Source organism: Glycine soja, chromosome 9 (genome assembly GCF_004193775.1).
Source record: "Glycine soja cultivar W05 chromosome 9, ASM419377v2, whole genome shotgun sequence".
Taxonomy (NCBI): Eukaryota; Viridiplantae; Streptophyta; class Magnoliopsida; order Fabales; family Fabaceae; genus Glycine; species Glycine soja.
In genome coordinates, this window is record NC_041010.1 from 47,648,765 (window position 1) to 47,676,726 (window position 27,962).

Consider the following 27,962-nt stretch of genomic DNA (forward strand, 5'->3'; position numbering starts at 1 on the left):
TGATAAGGTTTTATCAACAAAAATACAAAGTTTTCACAAACAAATACAATTAGACGATAACAACAAATTTTGCTAAAAACTCTTTTGTGAAACCAAAAATCAAATTATATCCTTTGGTAGTTAAAACAAAAGTTATAAAGATATAAGACATAAACTTTTATATTTGTTCGTCTCAACCAGTGAGATTACGTCTAATCTTTGATCACTCATCAAATTTCACTAACTTTCATAAAAATTACAAGTATTATTCACAATTACTTTTAGCTTTTACAAACTAAGCTTATCCTCAAAGCTTAAAATATACCTAATATTTTTTATTTTACGAAGTCATTTCTGACTCTAAATAAATTAGAAGATTTGTCGATGTTGATTAACTGATTGACTAGTTCTTAACATCTCAAAAATGATTATACAAATGAACTTAGTCTATTATCTCTAGATATACAAAATGTTTAGAAAGTTTGACCATTTTAGAAGTTATAGAGATAAAGCTAAGAGAAGTGAGAACAATAAATTTGAATTCTTAGCGTGTTCATTCGTGTGTCTTCATCTCTTTAAAGCTTCTCATATTTACAAGCACATTTCAGAAAGCTAGTGTTCGTTGTCTCTAAAGGACTTTTTTTTTTTTTTTTTGTTATTGAGAGCTTTCTTTTTAAGATGTATCCTTTGGTGCATTAAATATGAATATTAAATGCATGTCCTCTCCATGTTGAAAAAGCACTCTAATCTCTGCGGCAGATAATGCATTTAATCCGTTGGTGCATTAAATACGAGCATTATTCAAATCCTAATTAGCATACAAGTTGCATTTGTCATAGATATAGTTCATGTGATATTAGTGTCAATCACTATTGGATGAGACATTTTAGGAATTTAAGAACTATATATGAAGAAATCTATGCGTAATAGATTCTTATGATATAAATTCTTTTGGAGTAGTTGCTTTATTTCTTTTTCTTTACACTTCTATATTTAATGCACTAGATTTATAGTAGCTCATCATTGTACAATAAATAATCTAACATCATACATTTAATATGTACTAAATATTCGATGAACTTAAGGATCGGATGAATACTATAGTATATTATAATGGACACAAGTTTTTTTTTCTTTGTTGAGAGCTTGTTTTTTAAGATGTATCTGTTGGTGTATTAAATATGAATATTAAATGCATGTCCTCTTCATGATGAACACCACTCTAATCTATGTTGCAGGTAATACATTTAATCCATTGGTGCATTAAATACGAGCATTATTCAAATCCTAATTAACATACAAGTGACATTCGTCATAGATACAGTTCATCTAATATTAGTGTGAATCACTATTGGATGAGAGATTTTAGGAATTTAAGAACTATATATAAAGAAATCTATGCGTAATAGATTCTTATGATATAAATTCTTTTGAAGTAGTTGCTTTATTTCTTTTTCTTTACACTTCTATATTTAGTGCACTAGATTTATAGTAGCTCATCATTGTACAATAAATAATCTAACAGCATACATTTAATATATACTAAATATTCGATGAACTTAAGGACCGGATGAATACACATAAAAGTGACCAATTCGCCACATAATCGAAACATTATTGCAATATTACAAAGGATATGATGCTCTTACATAAAAGGCCAATATCACTATAGCATTTGATGGTGATATACTGCTTTCTACAATGTCAAATTTAAGGGCAGAAGAACAATCTAAGTGATCAACTCCTATCATTTTACAAATTTCACTTTTCTTTCTTCATACTAATACAAATATTTGCTCCCCAAGTGAACATCCATACAATCTAATAAAAATGGAGGTAAAATGAAAATTAACAAATATTATGAAACCTACCCTGCCTTTTTGCTAACACAACCATTACAGTATGGATGCCCACAAAACAGAGAAAAAAAAAGGAGGGGCGAGGGTGAGCACGGGTGGATTTACAACTTGATGTTGAATTAGATAACATAATTTTGAACCTTAAAAGATGAGCTTCACCACAAGAGGACTAACAATAATCATGTAAAAATTGAAAGTTTGCATTCTCAAGAAGTTCTGAAGGAGGTTTTATTTTTGGAATGGTTTTATCTAGAGCAGAAGTTGAGATCTCTTCAACAATAATAGGATGACTGCATTTTGAAAACAGTGAAAAGTGAAAACTTTCAGTTTCAATTAAAACAATATTATCTTGTATTTACATGTATATTACATGAAATTGAGTTTACCTTGTGTTGTCCTCCAACAAGAAAGATTTGTCATCTTCATCTGCATCATCTGTCATTAGAAGCTTCAATCTAGTAGTGACCTACACAAGTACATAGCAATAATTAATATAAATAATATTCACACAACAAAGTAATGGTTGAGAAGAAAAGGTGCGGATAAACAGATAGACAGATGGAACTTACGTCTGTCGATACACTTTGCTTATTGTCATCATCATCACTGTAAAGTATACATATTCTATAAAGCTGTTGAGCACTTAGGACCTAAATTCAGCCAATATAGATGTTAAGAGAGGCAGTAACATTGAACCCACTTGCTATGTATGTTATAGGTTTATATGGGTTTTTAATTCTTGAAAATATGGTGAATTTTGGTTTTAATAGTCCTTCAATTTCTTTTTGTTAGTTTTGATCATCATATTTTCTTAAATGATTTCCATTATCATTTAGTGATAATGTGACATGCATCTATACATGTAACATTAGTGACTACTTTGAGATGACACGTGAGGTAGCATATTTAGATGCATGCCACATCATTAGTAAATAGTAATAAGTACCATTTTCAAAACTTTTAAAATTTATAAGAACCAAAATTAATAAAAAAAAGTTGAAAGACTAAAATCAAAATTTACCATATTTTCAGGAACTAAGAAACATATTAAACCTATATTATATTTGATAAAATACAATATGTCCTTATGCATGTAGCTGATCTCATCTAGTGAGATAAGACAAGGGGACATTATAAGTATAATATAATAAGCTAAAGTGCACCTCTTACAAAGTGTTGTTAGAAAGGAAAGTTTACTTTCTACACAAAAGACAGAAAAAAGAGAAAATCTGCCCATTTTTTTTCTCATATAGAGAAGATTTAAACAAAGTTCAAATTCCAGATATATGTAAACACTTACTGGGCAGAGGTCATTTGTAAGATCATCATAGGATAGCTCGTCCTTTTGTAGTGCAACCTGGAGAAATGATTTCATCCAAAATTAAAATGAGGGACAAAAATGGGTGCTTAAGGATTTAGGGAACTCCTTGTATTGTATTCTAAATTTATGGTATATTACTCATGTATGCTTGCAGTAATTGTTAAATTTCAACTTAAAAACCAATTGGCACTAAGTGAAGTTGTTCAACAAATATATAAGCTGCATCGTGAGAATTGAGGTAAGTGATGTTGGACTTCCTAACAGAAATTATATAAGGACCAAGTAAGACAATGTCCCTTCACATGGCATCTTACTAATCTCTCAAAGGGAAAGGAAGTCTAGAGTAAAATGTTAATCAATTGGATTAATTTTACCAACCTAGACACCAAAGTAGAAAGAAAGCAAAATTTGATAATATTCCCCTGCCCCTAAAAAAAAGATTACTCAGAGTGTCACCGAGGCTACCTGAAGTCTATTTATAAAGCAAAAGTGTTCATAGAAGAAGTAATAGGCATACCAAGAATCTAACTGCTTGCTTTGTATGTTTGAGTTCATCCAAAGAAGAGCCAACATACTGCAACAGAAATAGTTAATAGATAAATAAGAATTAAATCATTGTTCACGCAATGTAAGTGACTTAAATATGCATAAGAAGGTTGTAAAAGGGCAAATATAGTGTACCTCTTCCGTTGCTTCAGTACACCATAATTCTAGTTCAGCCAACCCTGATTTTATATATTCTCCATTTTTGGATGTGCAACATTCTCTATGTAAAAGAAGGCTAGAGAACATAGCATTCCCAATTCACAAGTCAACCAACCCTATAATTAGTCCATTCCTATAAAAGTGGCTGAATGAAACAAGACATCTTACCTATTAAAGAGTTCCATATTGATGTATTGAAAAATTTGATTAAATAGCTTCTGAACCAGAACAGGAGGCACCTGAGGCAAAACTTAAAATCAGTTTTCTCTATAACTTAAAAATGAGCTTGGGAGGAAAAGGGTGTAAAGATACCGATTCACTGTACTATCAAATCTTCACATACATAGTTTTCTTTCAGAATCTTGAGATATCTATTAAGGCATTGGATGATGCTGATCCAAGAACCAGATGGTTGGCTGTTGTCATTTGATGTTTTGTCCTGAAGTCATATGATCATACGAAAGTGGAATAAGCTTAATGATATTGCCACTTTCAACTAGATATAGATTGAGCTTTGCCTACAGGCATGCAAGAGGCAAGAGACATCTTTAAGCCAACCATGAGCCCCCCAATTTTTTTTTTAGAGAAAAGGAGAAAAAAGTGACATCTCTTCTGTTTCCACAGAAGCAATAATCTAAAGTCTAAAAGTTTTCAAATGATGTATTCCTTACATGAGTGGAAAAGATACCAATACATAAAGATATCAAGAGAAAACAAAAGAGTAGAAGAATAACATCCAGTGAGACTCTGAGTGAGTTAGAGGTGAGAAGCATAACAAATTTAAACTATTTGAATATATGGATATGAAGTCAATGTCAATAGGAAGTTACTTTGAATTTCCTAGGCATCAAGACAAAGTTATTGATAAGATTTACATCAGATTAGAGCATAAATTAAGTATGACTAAGGAAAACTACAATCACTCCACTCCGCCTAAGATACTGATCCTAATAGTATATAATTTCCAGCACACTGGCATCACATATAAAAACGAAGACATAGTCCATGACAAAAAATACAGCCTTCATACCTTAGAGCAAGAAGAAAGGAGAGGTGACAAGTCTTTCTTAAAACTTTCGCGAATGATTCCATATATCTTTTCCACATAAGCCGCAAGCTGTTGCTTGAAAAGCAAAGCAGGATACTTGGCATCAACCTGATGCTCTACATCAAAAGCATTGCTGGAAAGACTATTAGATGACCGGAAACCCTGAAAAACAACATCAAATTCCATATAGTGAGTTTCATGGCATTATCTCTATAATCATTAGTTACAATATTTACTAAGGATGCCATTATTAAGTAAAATCCCAATATTTCTATGCCTGTATTTCAAATGAAAAGAATGAATGTATGTTGGATGCTACTATAGGACAAGCATATGTTAACTTGGATAGCTATAAAGAAACTTGATACCTGGGTCATTCTCCCGAAAAATGACGTTGGAGTGGGTGGTTTCCGTGTTGTAGGTACTCTTAGACATTGCTGAAGATGGAAAAACAAAGAAGATGTGTTGGATAGCCAATAAGCCATGCAAGCATTGTTGTCTGGATCCTGCAAAAATGTTAAGTGGAATACCATGTGAGACCACATTAAATAGCCATATATCACCCTTATCTAAACACCAAGCACACAAAAATGTCACTCTTTCTTAATGTGTTTTGTGTTTTTATTTTTAGTTGATTTGTTTTCATTTATTATTATAGAAATGCTACTTTATTTTTACATGTTTTTACTGTTTTTAAGATTTTGTGATAGCAATTTTCATAATGTTGAGTCTAATAACTGCTATAAGGCAATTATTGTTTGCGGAATGGCAATTATTATGGCCGTAAATTTCATAATGTGGAATGCAATAAGCCAATAAGAGCTATGAGGCAGTTAGTTTTCATAAAGAATGATAACTTCAATTGCCTGAACTAACTTGTTTCTATAGACACTTCAATCGTCCCTAGAGCCAGAACTTAAGGGGTTTGTGAGTTGTCATGGATGAAGATTATTTATTGTTCCCAATGATCCCATAATGAAGTGTGAATCTCCTATGAGACTATTTTGTGAAAATATGTTTGCCATCAACATTGCACACAACTTAGTTCAACATGAAAGGACAAAGCATACAGAGATAGATTGACACTTCATTAAAGAGAAATTAAACATTGAACGTCATTTCAGAGCTTCAGATAGTTGATGTGTTCACCAAGGGTCTTCCTACATAGTGGTTTTTCAAGATCTTGCTTGCAAGTTGGGAATGATTGATATCTGTTCACTAGTTTGAGGGGGAGTGTTGTAGATTATAAAAGGAGAGGATAAAAAGGCACAATATATATATTTTTAAGCTCCTTATTTTATTTTTTTCTTCATTAAAATTAACATCCTTATTTATTTTAGAGCTTATATGAAAAAGTGTTTGGTCTGGCTTCTCCTTATAAGGAGAAGAAAAGCAAAAAAAATAATAAAAAATTAGGCCAAAGACTACCTTAAAACCAAGATGAACAAAAGGTTCTGATATCATGTTAGATTTTATTTTGAAACCAATTGACATTTAATAAAGCTAACAAATATATAAGTTACACCCTAAGAATTGGAGCGGATGTGGCACTTCACAACACATAGGTAAGTAATCATAATCATCCTATTCAAGATCTTTTTTGGAAGTTGGGAATGATTGATATCTATTCACTAGCTTGAGGGAGACTGTTGTAGAGTATTATTATTGTAATCAATAGAGTTTATTTCTGTCATTAATTATCTTGTACAAATTCTTAGATTCTAAAGAGTTATCCACTTTTTTAATCTCCTGAAATTCCTGAATTAAATGTAATGTACTCTATATATAAGAGTGTAATAATCCTTTGTAATAAACTGAATAAGAAATAAAAATTCAGCCATTTCAAATCTTTTAAGTTTTCAAGTCTCTAAACAAATTTACTAAACTATGCCCCTGACACCAAAGGTCCTCTATCTATGAAGCTTTGGGGTGACAATCAAGTTGTAATCACAGTTCAGTGAAATAAGTATTTCACTAGCTGAATTACATAACCAACTAAGAATTATTTTTAGCACTACAAATCATTAGTATTTGAATAGCATTCACTTTGTGCAGGTATTCAATAACCAACTATAAAATGTTTTTATTTTCATGGCTGAATTAAATTATCAAACAAATCCTAAATCTGATTAACTTTTGCCTCTAACAAACAAATGGAAAAATGGTTTGAGTAAACAGAAAGTAACCTCTAACTCAGAACCAATCAGCTGTATAAGATGATCAAATATGCTTGTTTTTTCTGCTTCAAAAGATTTCCAATGTAGCAGACAATTGTAAAGGGTAAATGCTGCAACAGGTTTTCCTTCAGAGAACCCAAGATCTTTTGTCACACATTTGAAAAGAGCATCCACACTCTCCTACACACAAGGAAAACAAACAAAAACATAATGTGACTAAATGCTACATAAGGATATAAAAATATAAATTAAATATATTATTAAGCAATAATTGTTATGCAAGAGCATGCCTCTCCATAATAGATCTACTTACTTTATCCTCTGCACCAAATGTTTTCGCAGGGACAGAACCCTGTGATGCCTATAGAAAAGAGATTTGTCTTCAAAACCACGATAAAAAGGACAGGTGGAAAACTTTTCTTTCTTGATAAATACAAAGATAATGTATAAATTACAAGAAGAGTTAAAGGGATTTCAATTCTAAAAGCCCTTTATTACCTGATGACCATTTTCCAAAGGCTGTATAGCAAGAGCAGAAAAAAAATATTAAAACAATCTCCAGTAAGGATAAACAAGGATGATAGTCAGAGACTGTTGAGACAAAGAATTATTAATTCACATTACTCATTAACTTGGTTTAATTGAAATTTTCTAAATTGTCCTCAATTATATGCGAATACACAACTAAGAATACAACTTAAGAGTTAGGACTAGCTTTAAAACAAATTAATTGAGGATAATTTAAAAAATATCAATTATAAGTAATTGATGGGGAATGTTAATAGACAAGTACAAACAGCCTCACTTAATAAGAAATTGTTTTTTTTTTTTACCGGAGTTGTAGCAGGTGCAAGCTTTCCTGACATTCTCCTGGATGATGAACTCAACAAGGCTTGCTGCCGCAAAACTTGGTTTTCAGTTTCCATATCAGATAGTTTTTCTTCAAGCCTAACACATAACAAAGCAACATATCAAACCAAGGGAAAAATCATATATTCCTTATAATGCAAACCAGCAGAAACAAAGGCTAACATAAGAACCTCTGCACATTTGTCTTTATCTCAATCATCTTTGATTCTGTCTCTATAATTTGATTCATGCGCTCGTCACTAACCCTGTTACTTTCTTCATATTTCCTCTCAGCTTCATCAATTTTTCTTTCCAATGAATTAACCTGATCCTGCAAAGCTTCAGGAGTTATTTTTGATATTATGAAAACCTAAAACCATACATTTCAAACACTTATTATGTAATTTATACCTTAAGATGTTCATTTTCTGTAATGAGCTTACTGCTCACCTCATTGTCAGTAACATTAACAGGAAACTCCTGTATAGTTTTCTTTTCCAGTGAATTAATCAGTTCCTGTAAAGCATAAAAAGAAACAATAACAATAGTAGTAACATAAGGGTAAATTACCATTTTGGTCCCTGGATGTGTAAGCCAATGACAATTTAGTCCAAGAAAGAATGAAAATTCTGATTCAAACTCTAAATGTGTAAAAAGTGTAACAATTCTGTCTCGCCATTAAGTTTGTGGGACCATTTTGCCATTAAGTTGTAAATTTCAGGGACCAATTTATTATTAAGTTGTACGTAGGATGCAATTTTTTCCATATTCAAAGACTAAATTAGAATTTTCGTTCTTTTAAAGACTAAATTGTCACCAGTTTACACATGCAGGGAACAAAAATGATCATTTACCCAATAACATAAATTTCAAACAATTATTATGCAATTTATACCTTAAGATGTTCATTTTCTGAAGAAAGTTTATTGATCAACTCATTGTCAGTAACATTAACAGGAAACTCCTGTATAGATTTCTTTTCCAACGAATTAACTAGTTCCTGTAAAGCATAAAATGTAACAGTAGGTTTGGATACTATGAGACACCTAGACGAATAAATTTATCAAACACTTTTTACATAATGCTTACCTTGAGTTGTTCATTTTCTGTAGTAAGCTTATTGATCAATTCACTGTCAACAACATTAACAGAATTCTCCTGTGTGGTTGGAGTTTGCTCATCTACTTTCTTGGCAGCCTCTCGTTCCTGAATTAACGCTGCCTTAGTTTCTTGGAACTGAAGCTCCATCTCTTGCAAAGCAAGCTGTAGTTTTTCATTTTCCTGTTTTTTGGCTTCCTCTATTTCTTGGAACTGAAGCTCCTTCTCTTGCAAAGCATGCTTTAGTTTTTCATTTTCCTGTTTCTTGGCTTCCTCAATTTCTTGGAATTGACGCTCCATCTCTTGCAAAGCATGCTGTAGTTTTTCATTTTCCTGTTTATTGGCTTCCTCAATTTCTTGGAACTGAAGCTCCTTCTCTTGCAAAGCATGCTGTAGTTTTTCATTTTCCTGTTTATTGGCTTCCTCAATTTCTTGGAACTGAAGCTCCTTCTCTTGCAAAGCATGCTTTAGTTTTTCATTTTCCTGTTTTTTGGCTTCCTCGATTTCTTGGAGCTGAAGTTGCATCTCTTGCAAAGCATGCTGTAGTTTTTTATTTTCCTGTGTCTTGGCTTCCTCAATATCACAATGAACCAAAACATTTAGAATGTTGGTTAAATAATACAATTAAAAAACTACTTTTATAGGTAAAAGAACCAATTTAGCAATAGTAGGCATGACGAAACTTAGTCATACTTTTACATTTTCATTTACTGTAAATAAATTAATTACCCTCATTCTCTTCTCTGTTTCTAGACACGAAGTTAATTCTTTGACTTGCATTTCCAGATTATTTTTGGCAGCTTCAAGTGCCTTGGATTCCTTGGCTGCCTGCAGTAAGTTAAATTTAGATATTTTTCAAGTACTAAAACAAATAAAAGTTGTTCATATACAAAACAGTAGTAGCATATCTGGTTGAAAGGATAAGATTCACATTTAAAATAGATATAACACTAGAGTTTCACATTTTAGAGGGGAGAAAATAACACTTCCGCAACAATTAAATCATTCCCAACAGATACATTTTTATATTAGTTGGTACTAACTGCTTTACTGCATAGAGAGGAAAGTAAAAGAGAGAGTGGGGAATCTCAAAGTTGTATTATTGTCAACGGTATACATGTCTCCAACAATATCTATGCTATTAGGTTAGAGCAGTCACTGTCATAATAGAAAATTGGAGTTTAACTAACTATAATATAAAAGAAAAACAGTATAGTAGCAGACAATAAAGATATAAAGAAATTTACAGTAACAAAACTTGTCAATAATAGAGTTGAGAGAATTTGAGAGAGGAGAAAGAACTGAGATTGAGAAATCAATATTATTCAACCCAAATTATAACTGATTACAAAACAGTTTATATAGTTGAGATCATAATCACATAATTCGCAGTATGTTCCGGTACGTGATACGAGTACGGGTTCATGACCTTACGAATAATTGCTACAGGTATATATAGCCGGTATGCTTATACGTTATTAAAATTTATAGTAGGTTATAATATCTAAACCAGTATGCTGTTAACTTTTTTATCTTGCAAAAAATTATAAATTATAAAATAAAATATAAAATCATAAATAAAAACTTCAAATATTAAATAGGAAAATTTTTCTATAAAAAAATCTGCACAAATTAATACGGTTTGGTGTATGTTCTGTGACATATTAGTCACATGATGGGAAGCACCAGAATCAGGATACCAAGTCTGAGTCTGAGTCTGAGTAGGAGAAGATGATGAACTGGTCAGATAAATCTGAGGATTGGACTATTGTTTAGAACATTGTTGATCGGTCTGATGTGGCTGCAGATACACATATTGAGGTTGAGCAAATGCCGTGAGTGATTGCTGAGGTGAAGGAAGCACATACTGAATGGGTTGAGCATGCTGAACTTGCTGAGAAGTCTGAGCACTTGGAGCTGAAGTAGATTGAGTAGGAGCAAGTGAAGCAGGTGGAGGAAGAGCAGGATCATAATTCTCCTCTAGCCTGTGATAGCAGTAAGAAGTACCATGTCCAAATTTATAACAAAATCGACATTGTACATCAACAAACCTACCTCTACCACCACCATGGCCTGAACCATGACCACTATAGTTGTTCTGGCAAAAATTCCCACCACCATGACCACTGAAAATCGATTTCCTATGTAATCGTTCGCAGAATTATCCTCACAAGTGGTCTGAGTGGTCAAATTAACTTGAGCTTGAGAGTTAGGGTTCATAGACTGTGCAGAATTAGGATGAACAGAATTATCAAGAGAAGAACTTCCAGAATTGAGATTAACAGATCCTAAACCGAGTAAGATTAATAGAACCTAAAGTTCTCTTACGAGATCTCTCAATGCGCACTTCACGCACAAGCACCAATGTTAACTTCATTAACAGTAAACAGATCAGATCGACTAGTAACAAGAGAAAAAGATGACTCATACTCATCAGGAAGACCATCGAAAATTAGGTCAAAATGTTCAGAATGGAAACTGTTTCACCAATCGAAGTAAGCTCATTAACAAGCCTCTGAGCATGCAAAAGATAATCCAAAATAGAGCGATTATCAAGAGAGAGATTTTGAAGCTCATTACGAACTCTGGATACCATAATAGAGTTGAGAGAATTTGAGAGAGGAGAAAGAATTGAGATTGAGAAATCAATATTATTCAACCCAAATTATAACTGATTACAGAACAATTTATATAGTTGAGATAACAGTCAACTACACTAACTGTCAACTAAACTTGGTTAGTTGATACAGCTGTCACAAGCTGTAATAGACTAACAGAATTAACTACTTACTAATAACAAACTAACTACTAACAATGCTAACAACTTATTACTAGAAAGTTAAAGACACATATTGAGTAATGTATACTCCTTATAGTCAAATTCTTAAAAAAAATAAAAATGTTTAAGAATGTTAATTGCTTCTAAAATGAAAAACACTAGCAGTTTGCTAATAATTGAAATATTAAGAAAGGTAAACAAGAGGGAAGAGGGAACACCATTTTAAGCTTTCGAAGTTCTCTACGTGCCAATGTTCTCCTCCAGGAACACTGTGCTGCAATTGCTGATTTCTTTAGTCTTTGGAAATAAATACGTGCTGAATAACCTCTGTAGTGATCCTATGATAAGAAAAAACTCATTAATTTAATCATGTTTTATGTATAATGCACCAAATATCATAAAATATGTATATATATATATATATATATATATATATGACAAAAAATTGTCCAACACTTTTAATTCTTTAACCTTAGGATTGTTCTGTCATTTATAAAATATTAAGAATATGTTAAATTGAAAGAATATGTTATATATATATATATATATATCTCAAAATTGGTTTTCTTAGGACAGGAACATAGGAAACTAATACAGTCCATGATCTATTAACTTAATGTGGGATCTTTCAGCATGTATATCTATGCCTCTAGCTAAACTAGATGTGTATTATCTCTAAAACCTGTATGATTTAGTACCTCTGGTACTCATTAATGTTATATTATATTTTGGCTGAGCAAAAAAGAAAATTGAAAGAAAGGGTAGATACAAGACTCAAATTATAGCTGAGACATCTAGTTAACAAAGAAAGTGAATTTCAAAATAAGGAAGGCAATACACAATGGGGAGTCCAGTAAACAAAGTTCCTTCCATTATCGTGTTAGTGGAGGGTAAAAAGTATGCAGTCTTAATCCCCGTGATTGAAAAGAAAGCAAAGGTAATGCGGCAAATATATAAATAGGGAAAACTAAGCAGAAAAGTTTCAGATATTAGTTCTCTTTAACTAAGAAGAAAGTGCTGCTCTATCCTACCTGAATAACAATTGAAGCTTGTGTCCGTTTCCTGAACCTAAGGTCATTTCTAGCAGCCATCCCTCGCATACCGGTTTGAATATAAACAGCTGAGGCATAAATAGTTTTGTAAGCATTTCTGGACATATGCATGCGGAAGTCTTTCTGAATTTTCAAAGAAGCAGCTTCCCTCCTCATGCATTCATACTGATGTTGTGCAAGATGTCCTATGTTAAATTCATAACATGGAAATGTACAATCAGAATTCAATTTTCCATTGATTGCATGGTAAACAGCCCTAGAGGATTCACATAATTGATACCTCTAGCAACCCTTTGAAGTTCTATGGCAGACAACTGCAATAAAATATAGTGTTTTCGACAAATAAATGTGCGGATTTTTCTCTGAATAATGTTTGCAGATCTTCCCAAGACCTCAGCACGGCATGCATCTAATTCTGCCATTTGACCTGCTCTCAGAAACACTTTGGTTTTTCCAATCTGCAATGGGAATATTTCAGCAAGAGTATTTTTCTTTCCTTTTATGCTATGATCTTATATCCAGCAATCACACAAACACATGAATGCAATAGCAGTTAACTTTGTTAGTAACTAGCTAGAACTTTCCTTTCCTTTTATTCGGTGTTAGAAACAAAGTAACGTTATCTACAATTCATGTAACCAACAAGCAATGTAAAAGTTACAAATGAGATTAATAGAAATTTCAGTTGGATAAATTGGCACCTGATAATCTTTAAGGTTTGCTCGATCTAGAAGCCTCTTGCAAGCAGTCATCTCATCAGGGCTGTAAATACATGGTTATGATTATTCCACAATCAGACTCATCTAGATGACTGGAAAAGGCAAAACAAAATATGGAAAAGGATGAAAATACCATGCTTTCAGAATCTTAGGTTCTAGGATAGTAAACCGCTGAACAAATTCATCAAAGTTCTTTCTAGTGGGATATCCAGCACAACTTATCCGAATTGCCTCCATTACTCCCTGTGAATGGCATCCATAAAGTCTCAAGTCACTAGGCCAAAATACTCGTGTCATACCAGAGAATGCAGCCAAACTGGCATTGAACTTACTCCACATCGAAGCTGCTGCAACACATTATTGTTCTCGAATATCCCAGGCTTCAGAAGATTATTTGGCTTTACACAACGAATGTAGTGTGGCTCGGTAGCATTTAGTGTTTCAAGCAAAGATTGCAGTTGTAGCTTTATAATACATGCATTAAGAATAATACAGATAAATACAAGGCAGATAATTTGCATTTATATGCTTGGCAAAAATAAAAACAGACCTTAAACTGAGCGGCTATAGAAGAGAACTTGGTTGATTTTGTAGTTTCCTCGGGTAAAGGTGGGAACAGCCCTGAAACAAAGGAGCACTTCGAAGCACTGAGTAGAGCAGCATGTTCTGGAACAACGTAGTCTTTATTTTTATCAAGGAAAAAATCAGTTTGATAAGTGACCTGGAATTAAAAATCATCATGAATTAAGCCTTTTTCCTTCATTAATTTTGAATTATGTAGACCAAAATGAACTTCACTTACATCACCAGCATAGTGGTTGATGGTGAAGTCAGTACGAGACAACTTTGGTTTGCTGAAGCGTTTATTGTCTTTAAAGGTTTGATATAGCTTTTCAGCAAATGTTTCATGTGTTGATCTTGGAAACATACTACAAAGAATAAGTAGGACAATCTCACAATCTCAAAGGATATGCATATGCAGATGTCACCACATAATACATATAGATGTGTATTTAAAGCAAAATGACAAAGATTAGCCATTCCATATCTAAAAAACAACCATAATACAAGTATCTGAACCATTCAGTCATTAAATACATACCAGGCCTCATCCAGGAGAGCAATAATGCCACCGGGTTTCTGAAGTTATAAGTGTACATCAATTAGAAAGATAAAATACAAACAAGCATGACTATTTAAAGTTTAAATACATATGAAGTAATATGTACAAGCTAGCAATCAACTTCCTTCTTAAATAGATAAAAGAAATTTACTGAACCTGTGTCATCATTTCGTCAAAAACCTAGGTAGTTGTAAGTTAGTAACATTAATAGAATAACCGCTATTCCCTGTTCATAACAGATTAACTTAATTACTCTGAGGAGTTTTTACTTGAATGGGAAGTTTAAGAAAAAAAGGCACCATGAAAATGTTATGCAATACATGTATTATCACCATTATTATCTTAAGTAAATGGTGAAACCATTAAAATATGAATAAAAATACATTTAATCCAAGAAAGAGATGGTAAATTGATAGAACTTTCCTACAATGGCAAAATGGATGGAAGTGTGAATTACACCTTCTCTATGAGATCAAGAACATCTTGATTATCAACGAACTCAATATAACTCCAATCGATCTCTTCCTTTGTATATTCCTCTTGCTCCATTTTGAAGACATGCTGCATAATGAAATGTTAACTGAGTAAAAAAAAATTGTTTACCAGATAATGAATTCCAAGAAGATAGAGAAAACAAAAGAATCAGACCTGGTTGAAATGTTGCTGTAATTTCTCATTTGTCAAATTGATACAAAATTGTTCAAAGCTGTGCAGGACCAATTAAACAATACACAGGAGAGTTCAAAAAGTTAGTAACGTAGGTCAATCTAAGAAATTACAAGATGGTCATTAAATGCAAAGCATAACATCACAAACACAATAATTCTGCATTCATGGCTGTCACACTGACAATAGAAGAAACAATTGTTTGTGGCTTGAATTTTGTGGAAGTGCATCATGAACCATACTTAACATGACTTATCCACACATAAGTAAAGCTTTAAGTGGATAGCCTTTTTTTATACACTGTTTTTGTCATATTTACATGTCAACTTTTGTTAAAAGCCAAACTAAATTAAATCCTGTTCCACTATTTCTTTAGTTTTTTTTTTTTTGTACCATTTATCCTCTGTGTCCATCAAGCAAAACAAAAACTATGGTCACAAAAGAAGATCACAGCCATAGCAAAGAATATTATCCCCTGGTAGAGAGGAGAGTAGTTTCACGGTAGAACATCAAAATAATTTGCAGATGACATCAAAGTTCTTGGACAATATTAACTAATGCATAAAATAAAAATTTGCAGCTTTATCAACTTTTGTATCATAATTCACAGACACAGAGCATATAAGTTCCTTAGTTAATAATCTCACATCATATAAGCACTGGAAAAAAAAAGGGTATTGGCAAAGCACCTGTTTGTCTTGAAACTCTCAAATCCATAAATATCTAGAACCCCAATCAAGTTATTTGAATCTGGATCTTGCCCAATAGAGTTGTTAGTCTTGTCCACAATCCTGGATCAACAGATGCTTGCATTATTTGAATTACCGAAGCTCATGCATATTAAAGTGAGCTTTTCTAAGATATATAAACTTATTTATATTTTCATAAACATCACAGAAATTACCAGTCAAAAAGCCTTGAATAAACTATTTTAGCCAATGCATCTCTACTGAGAGTTGCAGCATTTGGATCAAGTGATTTTGTTATGGTGTCACCACGAGTCACCATAACACGTTTGCAGAAAGAGTCTTCAAGGGACTGCTCATCACACCTAACATAAACAAATAAATAAATAACCATAGATGTAATAGACTTGAAGCTTAATCTTTCAGAGAAAAAAAAATTAACAACTTCACTCACATCAAAAGTTCAGCTGCGATTTTAAGATGGAAATGGGATTTTTCATCCTTGGGCTTGGAGGAATCCGTTTCATCTTCCTCTCCCTTAACAAATTCAATGTTTCCTAAGTGAAGTACTGCAGCTACTATTCGAAATATCGCATCCTGAGAAGAGGGATGACAAAATTCTCTAATGAAAACAATAAAAAGAAAAAAAGAAAACTCTCTCCAATAGGGATGTTACAAAGGGGGACCTGCTCATCAGAATTGATTCCAACAACCTCCATAGCTCTCTTAGTTGCAAGGTACTCCTTAGAATCATCCAACCCGTCCAGCTCAATGCAATTTGATTGATTAAGGTAATGAAATGTTCTTGGACTTCCCAATTTATACTTATCAACATCCTAGACATGGAAAAGCTCAAATAAAAATAAATTCACATCAAAAGCTCATTGTCTCAAGGAGATATAAGGTGGGCTAGGTGGTTAAGGGAGAATGGAAGGGGGGAAAGGTTGTAGATGTGATCCTCCCTACTAACAAAAATCTAACATTTTCCGATAAAAAAAGGCTCATTGCCTCAGGATAAGTTCAAGAAGATCAACCAACAAAGTAAATTCAAACCCTAACTTTAGAAGCTCATATGCGCATAGAGAATGTTCATGAGCTTTAGAAATTAAACCTTAATCTTTTATGCCACTTGGATTGAGCTAGGGGTGAGGGGCTTGGATGGTTTCTATGAGTTCAAAAAAAGAACCATGAAGACTTTTATTGCATTATCCTTGCCTATAAAGATCATGAGCATTTCATTTACATAAAATGTTTTAAAAGTCTCACTGTAATTAACATAAATTAGGGCAGATTATTTGTTATCACGATTTCAGCCACATTTTAAGAAACTATTTATATTGTTTGGCTATATAATGTGTAGCTTTTGTACAATTTTATTATCAATAGTTACATTCAGAAATTATATCCTTCAAGTTGATATCAGAATTCCTGATCTGGAGGCTTTTGCTTCAGTAAAACTTTAACCCTATCCTTGCTCTTGTTCAAAGAGGCACCAATGCCACCAATGACGGCTGCTGGATTCCACCGCAGGTGGAAGTGCATCAAACCTTTTGCTGTAAATGTCTGCTACCGAGACTAGTCCACTCAACCACTACCCAAACTCAAAGATATAAGCCTGATGCAAAAATTGGCAAGAGTGTCTTTCTAGTTTTAATTAAAGTGATGAACCTTTTCCTCTGGTCCACCTTGATGTTTGGGGCCAAGTATCCTTTTCTAATATTTTTCCGCCACAAATGGTTTGTTTCTTTCATTGATGAATATGTTTTTCTATGAATGAGCAGTAAGAGGTGCACCAATTGTATCATGTTAGTATTGATTTGGGAGGTTATCAAATGTTACTTCTCAGAAAATAGTAGAGTATGTCAGCCAATCTTTAATTTCTTGAAAAACAATAATCTTATTCATGAACTAACTTGTATTAATTGAAAGAGAAAAAATCATTACTTTCTTGGAAGCAGATCTTAATCTTAAAACAAATTCGCATACCATGGAAGCAAATCTTAACTATATAGGCCTAAATTAGTTATCCAAAATGGAAGTAATGTACCTCTTGTGGTGCAGCACAAAGCATATAAAAGCAATGATAATTTCTCTCAGGATCAGAAACTTGACAGACACGAGATCGTTCGAGCAAATATGTTCTGATAGCAGCTCCTGAAATTCTCCCCTTTTGATCAAACTGAATCTCCACAAACTTACCAAAACGACTGAAATTATACTATGTAAGCTTAGGACAGACTTTAAACCAAATAAGATAAGGAAGGGTGCGGTGGAAATTGCAAAGATGGAGAAAAGATGACCTTACTGAACAATAAATTCAATACCTTGAATTGTTGTTCCTAACAGTCTTTGCATTTCCAAATGCTTCTAAAACAGGATTGGACTGCAGAAGTGTGAATAACAAGCAGAATGAATAATAACATACAAAATATATTTCTCAGGCATCTATGATTGTTTGTTTCCAGTTTTTAGAAACAAAACGTTAAACTATTTACTTAGTGTATACTTGTGCTTGTTTTAAGTTTTAGTTCCTATACAAAAAAATTGTAAGTTTTCCTTCCTATAAAATTTTTTATAGTGGTTTATCACCACTAGAAAGTTTTTGTGGTGATTTTATGCCGCAAGAAAGTTTTTTCTGATGTTAATGATATGGATCAAAATTTAATTTTTATGCATATATAAAAATTAAAACTTACAGTTTCCTCGTATAGGGATTAAAACTTCAAATAAGAACAACTATAGAAACTAAGTGAATACTTACTTGATAAGGGTAGTTTTTTAAAACTAATATCTCTGTTATAGTTTTTAAAACCAAAACATCTCTAAGTTATTTTGGTTTTCTATTTTCAGTTTTCTAGTATTCATGTTTTTCTTTCACTATCACATTTCTTCCATCACTTCTATTATCTAACATTTTTTTTTGAAAATTGTTTTATTAAAAATAACAAAGAAAATCAAATGCGGCCTCAATATTTAGTTTCTTACCTCCAGAACTTGTTGCTCCACAGACCTCCCTTCAGTTGCTGCTCTCCCTCCCAAAAAGGCAAGATAATGCATAAGCATCTTTGTACTTTCAGTTTTACCAGCTCCACTTTCTCCACTAACCAAAATAGATTGGCTTGTTTCTTCATTTATCATCTTGCTGCAGATACTCATCTTTGTTAGTGAATACAGATACATCTTTTTCATAATATACCATTTGCCATGAATCTTTGACACAAGCCAAAGTTTTAGTGATGGATGCAAAACCCAAAGAAAAAAATATTAAATGGTGTACACTCCAGTTTGCAGATGGATTATAAATAAGAAGTTCTAAAAACATTTATTCAATAAAAAAAAGTTAAACTACTCGGTCCCTATATCTACACAATTTACATTTAGTTTCTACCTGGACACCTTTTAACTGTTTTTAGTTCCTACACTACACGTACAAATTTTAATCTGTTTTAGTCTCTACAATTTTGGATAACATGTACAAAAACATATTAAAAATTGTATGTATGTGGACTAAAGTGAGTAGATTTTAGATGTAAGGATTAAAACAAAAAAATTTCGACAAATATGAAGACTAAATGAGTAATTAAAAAAATATTACTCTCAGTGATTTAGAATGGATTGCTATAATGTACAAAAACATGCAAAGTTTTCTAAAAAGTCAAGGAGGACACAGTTTGACACTATTTCTCCAACATCATATCATGTAGTGCTTCAGTTGTCAAAATTGATATTTCAAATTTATTTCTTTCCTTATGAACCACTATCAGTTGTCATTTTTATAAGAAACAAATGATAATAAAAAGGATCAGAGGGAATATACAATAATCTGGTTTGGGGTCACTAAATTTTAGTGATGGATTTTTAAAAATTACATATAGATAGTTTTATCATTAATTATAATTTTTCTAGTCTATAATACCAAGGCAAAAAAAATTAAGCAACAACAAGATACCTATATGCAGAACTTGCAATTGCAAAAGGATGTGGGCTCTGCTCACCAAAAGCCGCCCCTTTATACTTTGCCATGGTACTAGTTGCACTCAAATGAGGTAACCTTTGAAAAGGGTTCACGGCTATCAATATATTTCCTGTGTATGTCTGCAAACACCATCAGCAAAAGTTAAAGCTTCATTACAATAATTGTAACAACAAAACAAGGAACATCTCCAAGCACTTAACAAGATAGAATAGAGAGGCCAATCCAGAAGACAGATGTGATATCCTACATAAATTTCATTCATGGCATATCGAAGATGCAAATTTTGAAGTACTCCTGGTTCATGCAAATATGCCAATCTTGTCATATCTTCCACACCATTAGGTGGGAACTCTGGATCTTTGGGATACATGTTAGCTGATTTGCTCACAACCTGCAACAGAGAAGTAAATTAATAGTATCATAGTGTTGACTACCTTTAACAGTGTCAAAACCTCATAGTGTAAGTGAAGTAAATTAAATCCAAAGTAATACCCTCTCCTTTGTCTCTAATTATAAGATTCTTTTCAGAAATTTGTTTGTCTTTTTTTATATGATCTTTTCTTAATTTTTAGATGCATTAATTATTTTTTCCTATATATTCATACTTAATTATTCTCTTTCCAAATATTAATGAGAAGTATTTAAGTGAATATAAAAATAAGAAAAGTGTAATTTGAAAATGATAATTCAAATAATTGTTAGATTTAATATGATTATAACTAAATTAATTATTTTTCTTAAGAGACGTGATTAATTAAAAGAGTCTTATAATTAGGGAATAGTAGAGAATCTTGCATAGAAATTTCTTTACAAGATTTGAGTTAAAACTATACAATGTCTTGCAAAAAAAAGTATCTATCATAAGAATATTAGATGCATTGAGATAGAATAAACTCCATCACGTTCCATGCTATTCCTTTTGACCCATATAATGCAGTCCAAACCCAAAATTGCCTCAAAATGTACAAAGCATTGCAGAGATGTACTATATGTGAAGGGTTAAACAAAATACGATACAAAGATCAATAGAAAATGTAAGGAACTGAACTTTACCAAAAAAGAAAATATTGTGTGTGCGCATTTTTACACACATGCATGCACTAATAAGCACACATGTATATGGATTTACAATAGATTCAGGGGACTCACCTTCGAGCCTGATTCGTACATAACCGTGATCTCTTCATTGTTAGATTCCTGAATTTCTCCATCTATCCAAGCTAAATCAGGGTCCTCAACCCAAACATGGGACCCCACTACAAAACTGAGTTGACCAGCCTGTGCATTCAAAAAAATATTCAGTGCTATTATCATTAGAGTAGAACCTCGTTTGAAGTTATATTTGCATTATAAGAATCAGTTGTTGGCATGCAGACTAGCCTATGAGACATTGCTCCCACATTACATGTAAAGGTCAATCATATAGATGATAGCATTACTATAATTACATTACATAATAATACAGTAAATGTCACTTAGTCAACCCCCTTCAAACATTGTCATCCATAACAAAAGTAAAAACAAAAGCACTTTTGCATATATAGTTTCAGCTTAAAATGGTCACACACAATTTAATGAAATTAAGGTGCATCCTTTTTTAACCAATGTGCTTTAGCCCTCCTTTCTAATTATATAGTATTTTTTTCTAAAGAAAATCCAATGATGCATCCACGTCTACTTCAACCATGCATGCTGAGAATGATGTTAGCACTTCAATTAAACTAGAATGTGGCACAATCTGGCATGGATCAAAATTAGATTCAACTCCTTATGTGCTTTTGGTGCTATTTTCCAATATGATTGGAGTTTCACCTTGGTAATCTAAGTTGACATGTACAAACCTTTATTATGTAGATTGCTAAAGTAAAACTCTCATGTTAATAGGCAAATAGTAATAACTGCATCTGAGTTTTTTCCTCTGGCCATATTAAGAATTATGCAATCCCAAACGGTGCAAAATCACAGTAAAGCACATGCCACCAAAGAATTTCAGCCACTTCCATGTTCCAGGAATATAACAAATAGGCAAAAGCTTCTAAAGGTTGCTGACACTAAAAAAGAATACAAAGTGAATAGGAATTGTTTATTTGAACCATCTAACAGAATGTGAAGCCCATCTAACTAAGTGGGATAAAAAGCAAACTAACACAATGCGAAATAATAACAAAGTATAGATAAATTACCATTGTTAATAAAATGTTAGGCACCCAAATGAATCCGAGGATCAGCTACTCAAAACCTGGATCGCATCACCAGAATCTACCAACCAATGTGAAGCAAATAACTTTGAATATTGGATCTCCAAGGGTGCAACAAGTAAATTGTCTTGCTGAGTTATCTATCTCTGACTGAAAGAGACTTGCAATAAATATCCTTCCTAGTGTAGTAATGTTGGTCTTTCTTCGTTATCAAGATACAAAATAGGAGTCACCCCGGGAAAGTGTCGTTGCAGAAGAGGCTTCACAATCACGAGGCTTTTCACAAGAAGAAGATCCAACCTATGCTAACCCCTCCTCTGCAACTATCTCCCCTCTATTTTCCTGCTTTCTTCCTCACTACTCTTTCTTTCTATGTCTTTAACCAATTTCCTCTTGCTTGTGTTCCACTACGACGTAAACACGTTATAACATGACACATCAAACGCGATCAGAAACTATCTTAATCTTATGTAACTGGCACACCATGAAATCCAACTTGAAATGGAGTACTAATTCCTCTCACAAGATGCCACATACATTTCCAACTAAAATAAAAAATCTCTGTATCCCTCATTGTTTCTTCACACCTTGGATTCATTGTTTGCACATGAATCTCACACACACGACAACTATGTCATCACGGGATTCCCTTCATTGAATCCAAAAACACAATGTCTTGTGAATTCTTGAGACATGCATGTGAGAGATTTTCACGTGTAATTATAATATCAGAATGTGTCATCAATCTTTCTCCCTTGGCCCTTCAATTCCATGTATAGCAGCATCCACAATTGATCCTATAATGATAAATCCAAAACAGAATGCAGTAAACTAATTTGTGGGGACAAAATCAATGCCTTTTTTTCTTGAATCAAAGCCTCTATCATCCACCCTCGTCGTTGAAGAACTAATTAGTGCAACATCCCCAGTGTGGTAATTTCTTAACCATTGAATTGAATCTGAATATCTCTGATAGAATTTTTCTTTTTGGCAGAATTCAACGGCTTAGAAAATGTCACTTACTAGTTGCAATATTGGTGGAACGTAAAATCTACTTGATTTTCTATTTTTATACTAATTTGTACTGTTATAGCATTATTATTATTATATGCTGTAAAAAAAGCATTATTGTTTTATAATAATCTTATTCTTATAAAATGCTAGCTATGGTTAGAAATATTATTATTTTTACCTCAAACATGCATAAAAAGGTAACTACATGTTACATACATGGTTTACATATCACATAAACAAAACGAAAAAGGCTATAAAAAGGAACAATAATTATCAGAATATCGGACAAGTACTAAATGTAATATCATACATATTTTATTTAATTGTGACTATTTTTTTTTTACTTTTATCTAATTATGTACTATCATTTGTACGGAAAGAGTTGGGTTGTGGTAATAATTTGACAATATATAACTTAATTATAATAAAAAAATTAAATATATTTTTTTGGCTACGTTAGTATTTTTTATTTTTAGTTTATATAAGTTCATTTTTTAAACTTTTCTCCCAAGTTCGTGTTTTTATAATTTTGGTTTCTATAAAATATTTTTTTATTTTTAGTCTTATAAGTTTATATTTTTTTAGTTTTGGTCTCTTTAAACGCAAATTTATAGAAATTATAAAGAAAAATTTTATAATTTTGAAGGGATCAAAATTAAAAAAATACAATCATACACGAATTAAAAATAAATAAAATATCTTATGAAAACCAAAATAAATAAAAAAGCAAACTTACAAAAATTAAAATAAAAAAAATAAATTTATAAAGATTAAAAATTAAAAAGACAAAAATACATTTAATTCTAATAAAAATATTTCATTCACCAAAATTGAAGTCATAGGTAATCAACCATATGGGCCAATATTTTTAACTATTTAAAATATCATTGGCGTTCCAAAAATAGTATTAGTGGATCTTCTATGTAATACGTGCCACATTACTGTTTACTTACCAACCTCTTCCATTGAAGAGGAATAGACATGGTTGTTACTCCAATGAGGAACCAACTAATTAAATGTTATCATGAAGCATTAATTAAAATATACGGACAAAAGAAGAAAACGTTTAGCAGACAAAATTACATAGATTGATTTTAAATCAGTTAAAGTGACCAAGATGATGATGCCTTGGTTGAAAGCATAGGCTGAAGACCATGGGGAAGAAGAACTACCGTTAGCCTACCTGAATAGCAAGACTAAAAAGTGGGAAAAAGAATTTCCCTCTTTGTATCCCCTATGTACTTTTTGTATTTTTTTTCCTAAAAATTATTTTCAAAAACATATTTACCGAACATATATTTAAAAATGGACTTAAATATGTTTTTTATCTCCGTAAATACAAAGAACTATAAATAAAAAAATCAAAATCTTAAAGGGATCAAAATTACAAAAAAAAATCATATTTTTAAAAAATGAGCAAAATGTCTCAAGAGAGCAAAATTAAAAAAACACAAATTTACAAAAGACTAAAAAAAATAAACTTATATGAAGAAAAATGAAAAAAACATACTTACAGAGATAAAACAAAATATTTAAGCCTTATATGTAAATGTTGAAATATTAGTTTTCAAATTTTAATTTTATAATATTCTTAAAACTAGATTCTAGAATGCTATAAAATGTACGTGATCCCAATAGTTAATATTTGTTATATGCTGAATGTTATAAAATCTTAATAATTTCATAAACTAAATTTCATTTAAATTTTTTCTATTCGATATTATGCAATTAAAATTATTTTTTGCAGGAGAATCAAGCGTATTAGAAAAAAAGAGTGAAATACTGATATATAATATGTAATATGAAATACAAATTGGTTCAAATATAAGTCAAATATTGAAATATATATCAAGTACAAGTGAACTACTAAAAAAATAAGTCATTTATGGGTATTTTTCCTTTTTTTATATGTATTAATTATAAGCATTAAATATATGCACTGAAAACATGATTCCCTGATCTGTGGACTTCCAAGCATTCAAGATGAAGATCCAATGAAGTCTTACCATTGGATTTTGATGAAAACAAAAGCCAACAAGTTAAAGCACAATCAACAAGTCAAGCCAAAGCCAAAAATAGAAGAAAGAAACAACGGAATCAAAGTTCAAGACCAATATTGAAGAACAAGAGTTTATGTCTTAGGTATGTCTTCTAAACTCTTCAAGTATCACCTTATAAAAATAAAAACTCTTCAAGTATCACTAAGAGTAGCATCAATGATCCATTTGAGGTTCTAATAATCAATCTAAGTCACTTTGAAACCCCACTACACATAGTCTCACACACTTAACTTGGTTATGAATCTTGAAAACTCAAAATTGGCATGTAGGGATTGAAAACTTGATTATGACATTTGGGACTCAAGTCCCAACAACCAAGACTGGAGTTTGCAATTGGCCTGACATACTCGGGTCCCATGAGTTTGGTAGTCATATTTGAAGATTTTGTCATATTTTTCAAAAACATTATTTTTATAATTAAATGGACCAATCAGATTTTGAAATTGATTTTTTTTTAATGATAAAATCTACCCCATCTAAGAAAATATGAGTTTATTTTATGTAGGAAAATTTTTATGTTTGAGATAAATATAAAAAAGAAATTGCTTAAAAAAAATCAACTTTTCAAATAGAGACATAAACCTAAAGTAAATCAAAAGATGGATTTTGAAATATATCTAAGATGAATATAATCATAATTTATGGTTATCTATCTTTTTAAAAAGTTCAAATCAATTTCCTCACACACTTTAAATAGGTGCCTTTGCGATAAAGGTCAGCGCACCAGACACAAAGTGCAACAAGAGTTTTTGGAATCTGAAGTCTAGAAATATGTATAGAGATGTTAAGTGTCAAATAGCTTAGATCATTGATGTTAAGCACCAGACACAAAATTTGGAGTAAAATTTACAACTAAGTCATAAAAAAACTACTCCATCCATAAATACCCACAGACTTGATTCTGGCCTCTTCATCTGATTTTGACCATCTGGTTTAAATGGTTGAGTTACTAGTTGCTACACTCAACAAATTAAAAGTTTAATCAAAATCATCATTCAAAACAAAAAGGAAAAATTTACATCCTTTTTTTTTTGTGTAACAAAATTTCGTGAATTTACAATTCTTTGTTATTCATTTTTAATATATATTTAGACAACAAAATGGCAAGCTGACAAGATCAACAACCCCCATATCCATTAGCTACCTACCTAATTGCAAGAATGTTGTTCAATTCATAGTTCTATGATTTCTCCCAAGAAGGCCCTCCATGATCACTTTTTTCTTGTACTCCTCCGAATCCAAGTCCACCTCCTTCGATTTCGTCGTTTGAAGATCCTCATCGTCGTTTACATAACCACCACTCTTCCTGAAACGGGGAGTGCAATATAACCACGCCGAAGTGCAGAGGATTGCGCATAAACGACCCCAAAATAGCATAATTACCAAAGTGACCACTAGCACGGACATCCCAACGACAGGGTCGTACGCGTTTTGGGCCTTCTTCGGTGTCGTTTGGGCTTGCATTGACGACGACAGCCGCCGCGCCTGCCGTTTTGCCGATGCTGGAGAGGCTCTACTCTGTTGACGCGTGTCCTCTACCTTGCTCGCACCATGCCTTGTCTGGAACATAGTAATAAATTAACATTAGTTAAGAACATATTCATCGAGTTTAACGAAAATTAATTTCCTAATAAAAAAATATACTAAGTCTTACTGATCAGTATTTTTATTATACTATTAAGAAATTAAAAAAATTATGAAAATCATTAAAAAAATCATAAACAATATTATTTTATATATTTTAATAATTTTTTTCTCATTTTCCGCTATCATTTTCCCAAAAACATTAACACTCCAATTTCCGGTTTATCTGAATGGAGGGAAAATAAATTAAAAAATATTTAAAATTTAAGTTTAAAAAGAAAAAAAAATCAAAATTTTCATTTTTAATTAAAATCAATTTTCTCTCTATTTTATTGTTTAACCTAACAAAAAAATACATTATTATTCTTTTTTTTTTCTCTTTTTGGTTAACCAAAAACATAGCTATATATTAAATTTTGAGATAAAAAAAAATCATGTAACTAAAAATGTTAGGAAATATCGAAAAATAATTGGCATAATAATGAAAAATAAATAAATACTTGTGTGGGGGTATAGTAGGGTGTGCCGGGGAGCACTGGAGCTAGCTGTGGCAGCGAGGGATTGGTGGTCGGAGCTTGAGGTTTATGGTGAAAGGTTGACTTGGACTTGGAATAAGGAACATGGTTATGAACAGAGGTTGAGGCTTCAAGCGGCACCGTTTGGTAAGCTGAGCTCTTTTTGAGTAATCGAATCCTTCGCCACGAAAACCAACTAGTAGAAGTACTTTTCTTCTTCTTCTTCTTCTTCTTCATCTCTGAGATAATAGGATCATAAGACCCTTTTGTGGGTGATGATTCCATGGCATGGGAAGACCCAAAGCAACAAAGAAAAATAGAGGTTTTGGGTTTTGAAGAGCCTTTGGGTTTGGCCATGTATGGAAGAGAGGGTGTGTGAGAGACTAGGAATAGTAATATAGGAGGGTGATGAACATGGCTATAATTACTAGGATGATGAAGGAGGATTTTTGAGATTTGAATTGTGGTTGGCTAATTAGCCGCTAGTGATGACGATGATGATGATGTGGTAATTAAAATAATATAATATGATGAGGGGTAGGATCGATATACAG

At 32.1% G+C, this 27,962-nt stretch overlaps 2 protein-coding genes across 2 annotated transcripts; both read right to left on the reverse strand.

Moving 5' to 3' along the window:
* Positions 1 to 1,554: 1,554 nt before the first annotated feature.
* LOC114425367 (myosin-7-like) lies at positions 1,555 to 21,304 on the reverse strand. Its single transcript, XM_028392280.1, has 40 exons — positions 21,187 to 21,304; positions 20,285 to 20,428; positions 20,011 to 20,156; positions 19,047 to 19,203; positions 18,386 to 18,444; positions 18,109 to 18,268; positions 16,748 to 16,897; positions 16,516 to 16,658; positions 16,280 to 16,426; positions 16,065 to 16,166; positions 15,358 to 15,415; positions 15,169 to 15,270; positions 14,689 to 14,726; positions 14,389 to 14,515; positions 14,137 to 14,307; positions 13,919 to 14,050; positions 13,720 to 13,829; positions 13,569 to 13,629; positions 13,148 to 13,325; positions 12,847 to 13,052; positions 12,034 to 12,153; positions 9,766 to 9,864; positions 9,028 to 9,609; positions 8,834 to 8,938; positions 8,350 to 8,454; positions 8,130 to 8,269; positions 7,923 to 8,037; positions 7,588 to 7,608; positions 7,403 to 7,450; positions 7,099 to 7,269; positions 5,281 to 5,418; positions 4,895 to 5,074; positions 4,208 to 4,303; positions 4,033 to 4,103; positions 3,841 to 3,940; positions 3,677 to 3,733; positions 3,139 to 3,195; positions 2,408 to 2,488; positions 2,225 to 2,304; positions 1,555 to 2,128 (listed from the first exon to the last, which is right to left on the reverse strand). The coding sequence occupies exons 1-40, from the start codon at positions 21,205 to 21,207 to the stop codon at positions 2,008 to 2,010; spliced, it is 4,899 nt and encodes a 1,632-aa protein (XP_028248081.1). The 5' UTR covers positions 21,208 to 21,304; the 3' UTR covers positions 1,555 to 2,007.
* A 4,838-nt stretch (positions 21,305 to 26,142) lies between these two features.
* On the reverse strand, positions 26,143 to 27,887 carry LOC114425368 (uncharacterized protein At5g23160-like). Its single transcript, XM_028392282.1, has 2 exons — positions 27,394 to 27,887; positions 26,143 to 26,869 (listed from the first exon to the last, which is right to left on the reverse strand). Exons 1-2 carry the CDS (start codon positions 27,763 to 27,765, stop codon positions 26,477 to 26,479), a joined length of 765 nt encoding a protein of 254 aa, XP_028248083.1. The 5' UTR covers positions 27,766 to 27,887; the 3' UTR covers positions 26,143 to 26,476.
* Between the last annotated feature and the right edge of the window lie 75 nt (positions 27,888 to 27,962).

Bases quoted from the DNA above. Each gene is read 5' to 3' on its own strand.
- LOC114425367 (XM_028392280.1), bottom strand. From the start codon at position 21,207: ATGTACGAATCAGGCTCGAAG. The intron at 20,157-20,284 runs GTAGGATATCAC...TGGTGTTTGCAG, and splicing joins ATGCCATGAATGAAATTTAT to ACATACACAGGAAATATATT. The intron at 12,154-12,846 runs GTAGGATAGAGC...TTCTTATCATAG, and splicing joins AAGCTTCAATTGTTATTCAG to GATCACTACAGAGGTTATTC.
- LOC114425368 (XM_028392282.1), bottom strand. From the start codon at position 27,765: ATGGCCAAACCCAAAGGCTCTTCAAAACCCAAAACCTCTATTTTTCTT. The intron at 26,870-27,393 runs GTATTTATTTAT...ACTATGTTCCAG, and splicing joins CCTACTATACCCCCACACAA to ACAAGGCATGGTGCGAGCAA.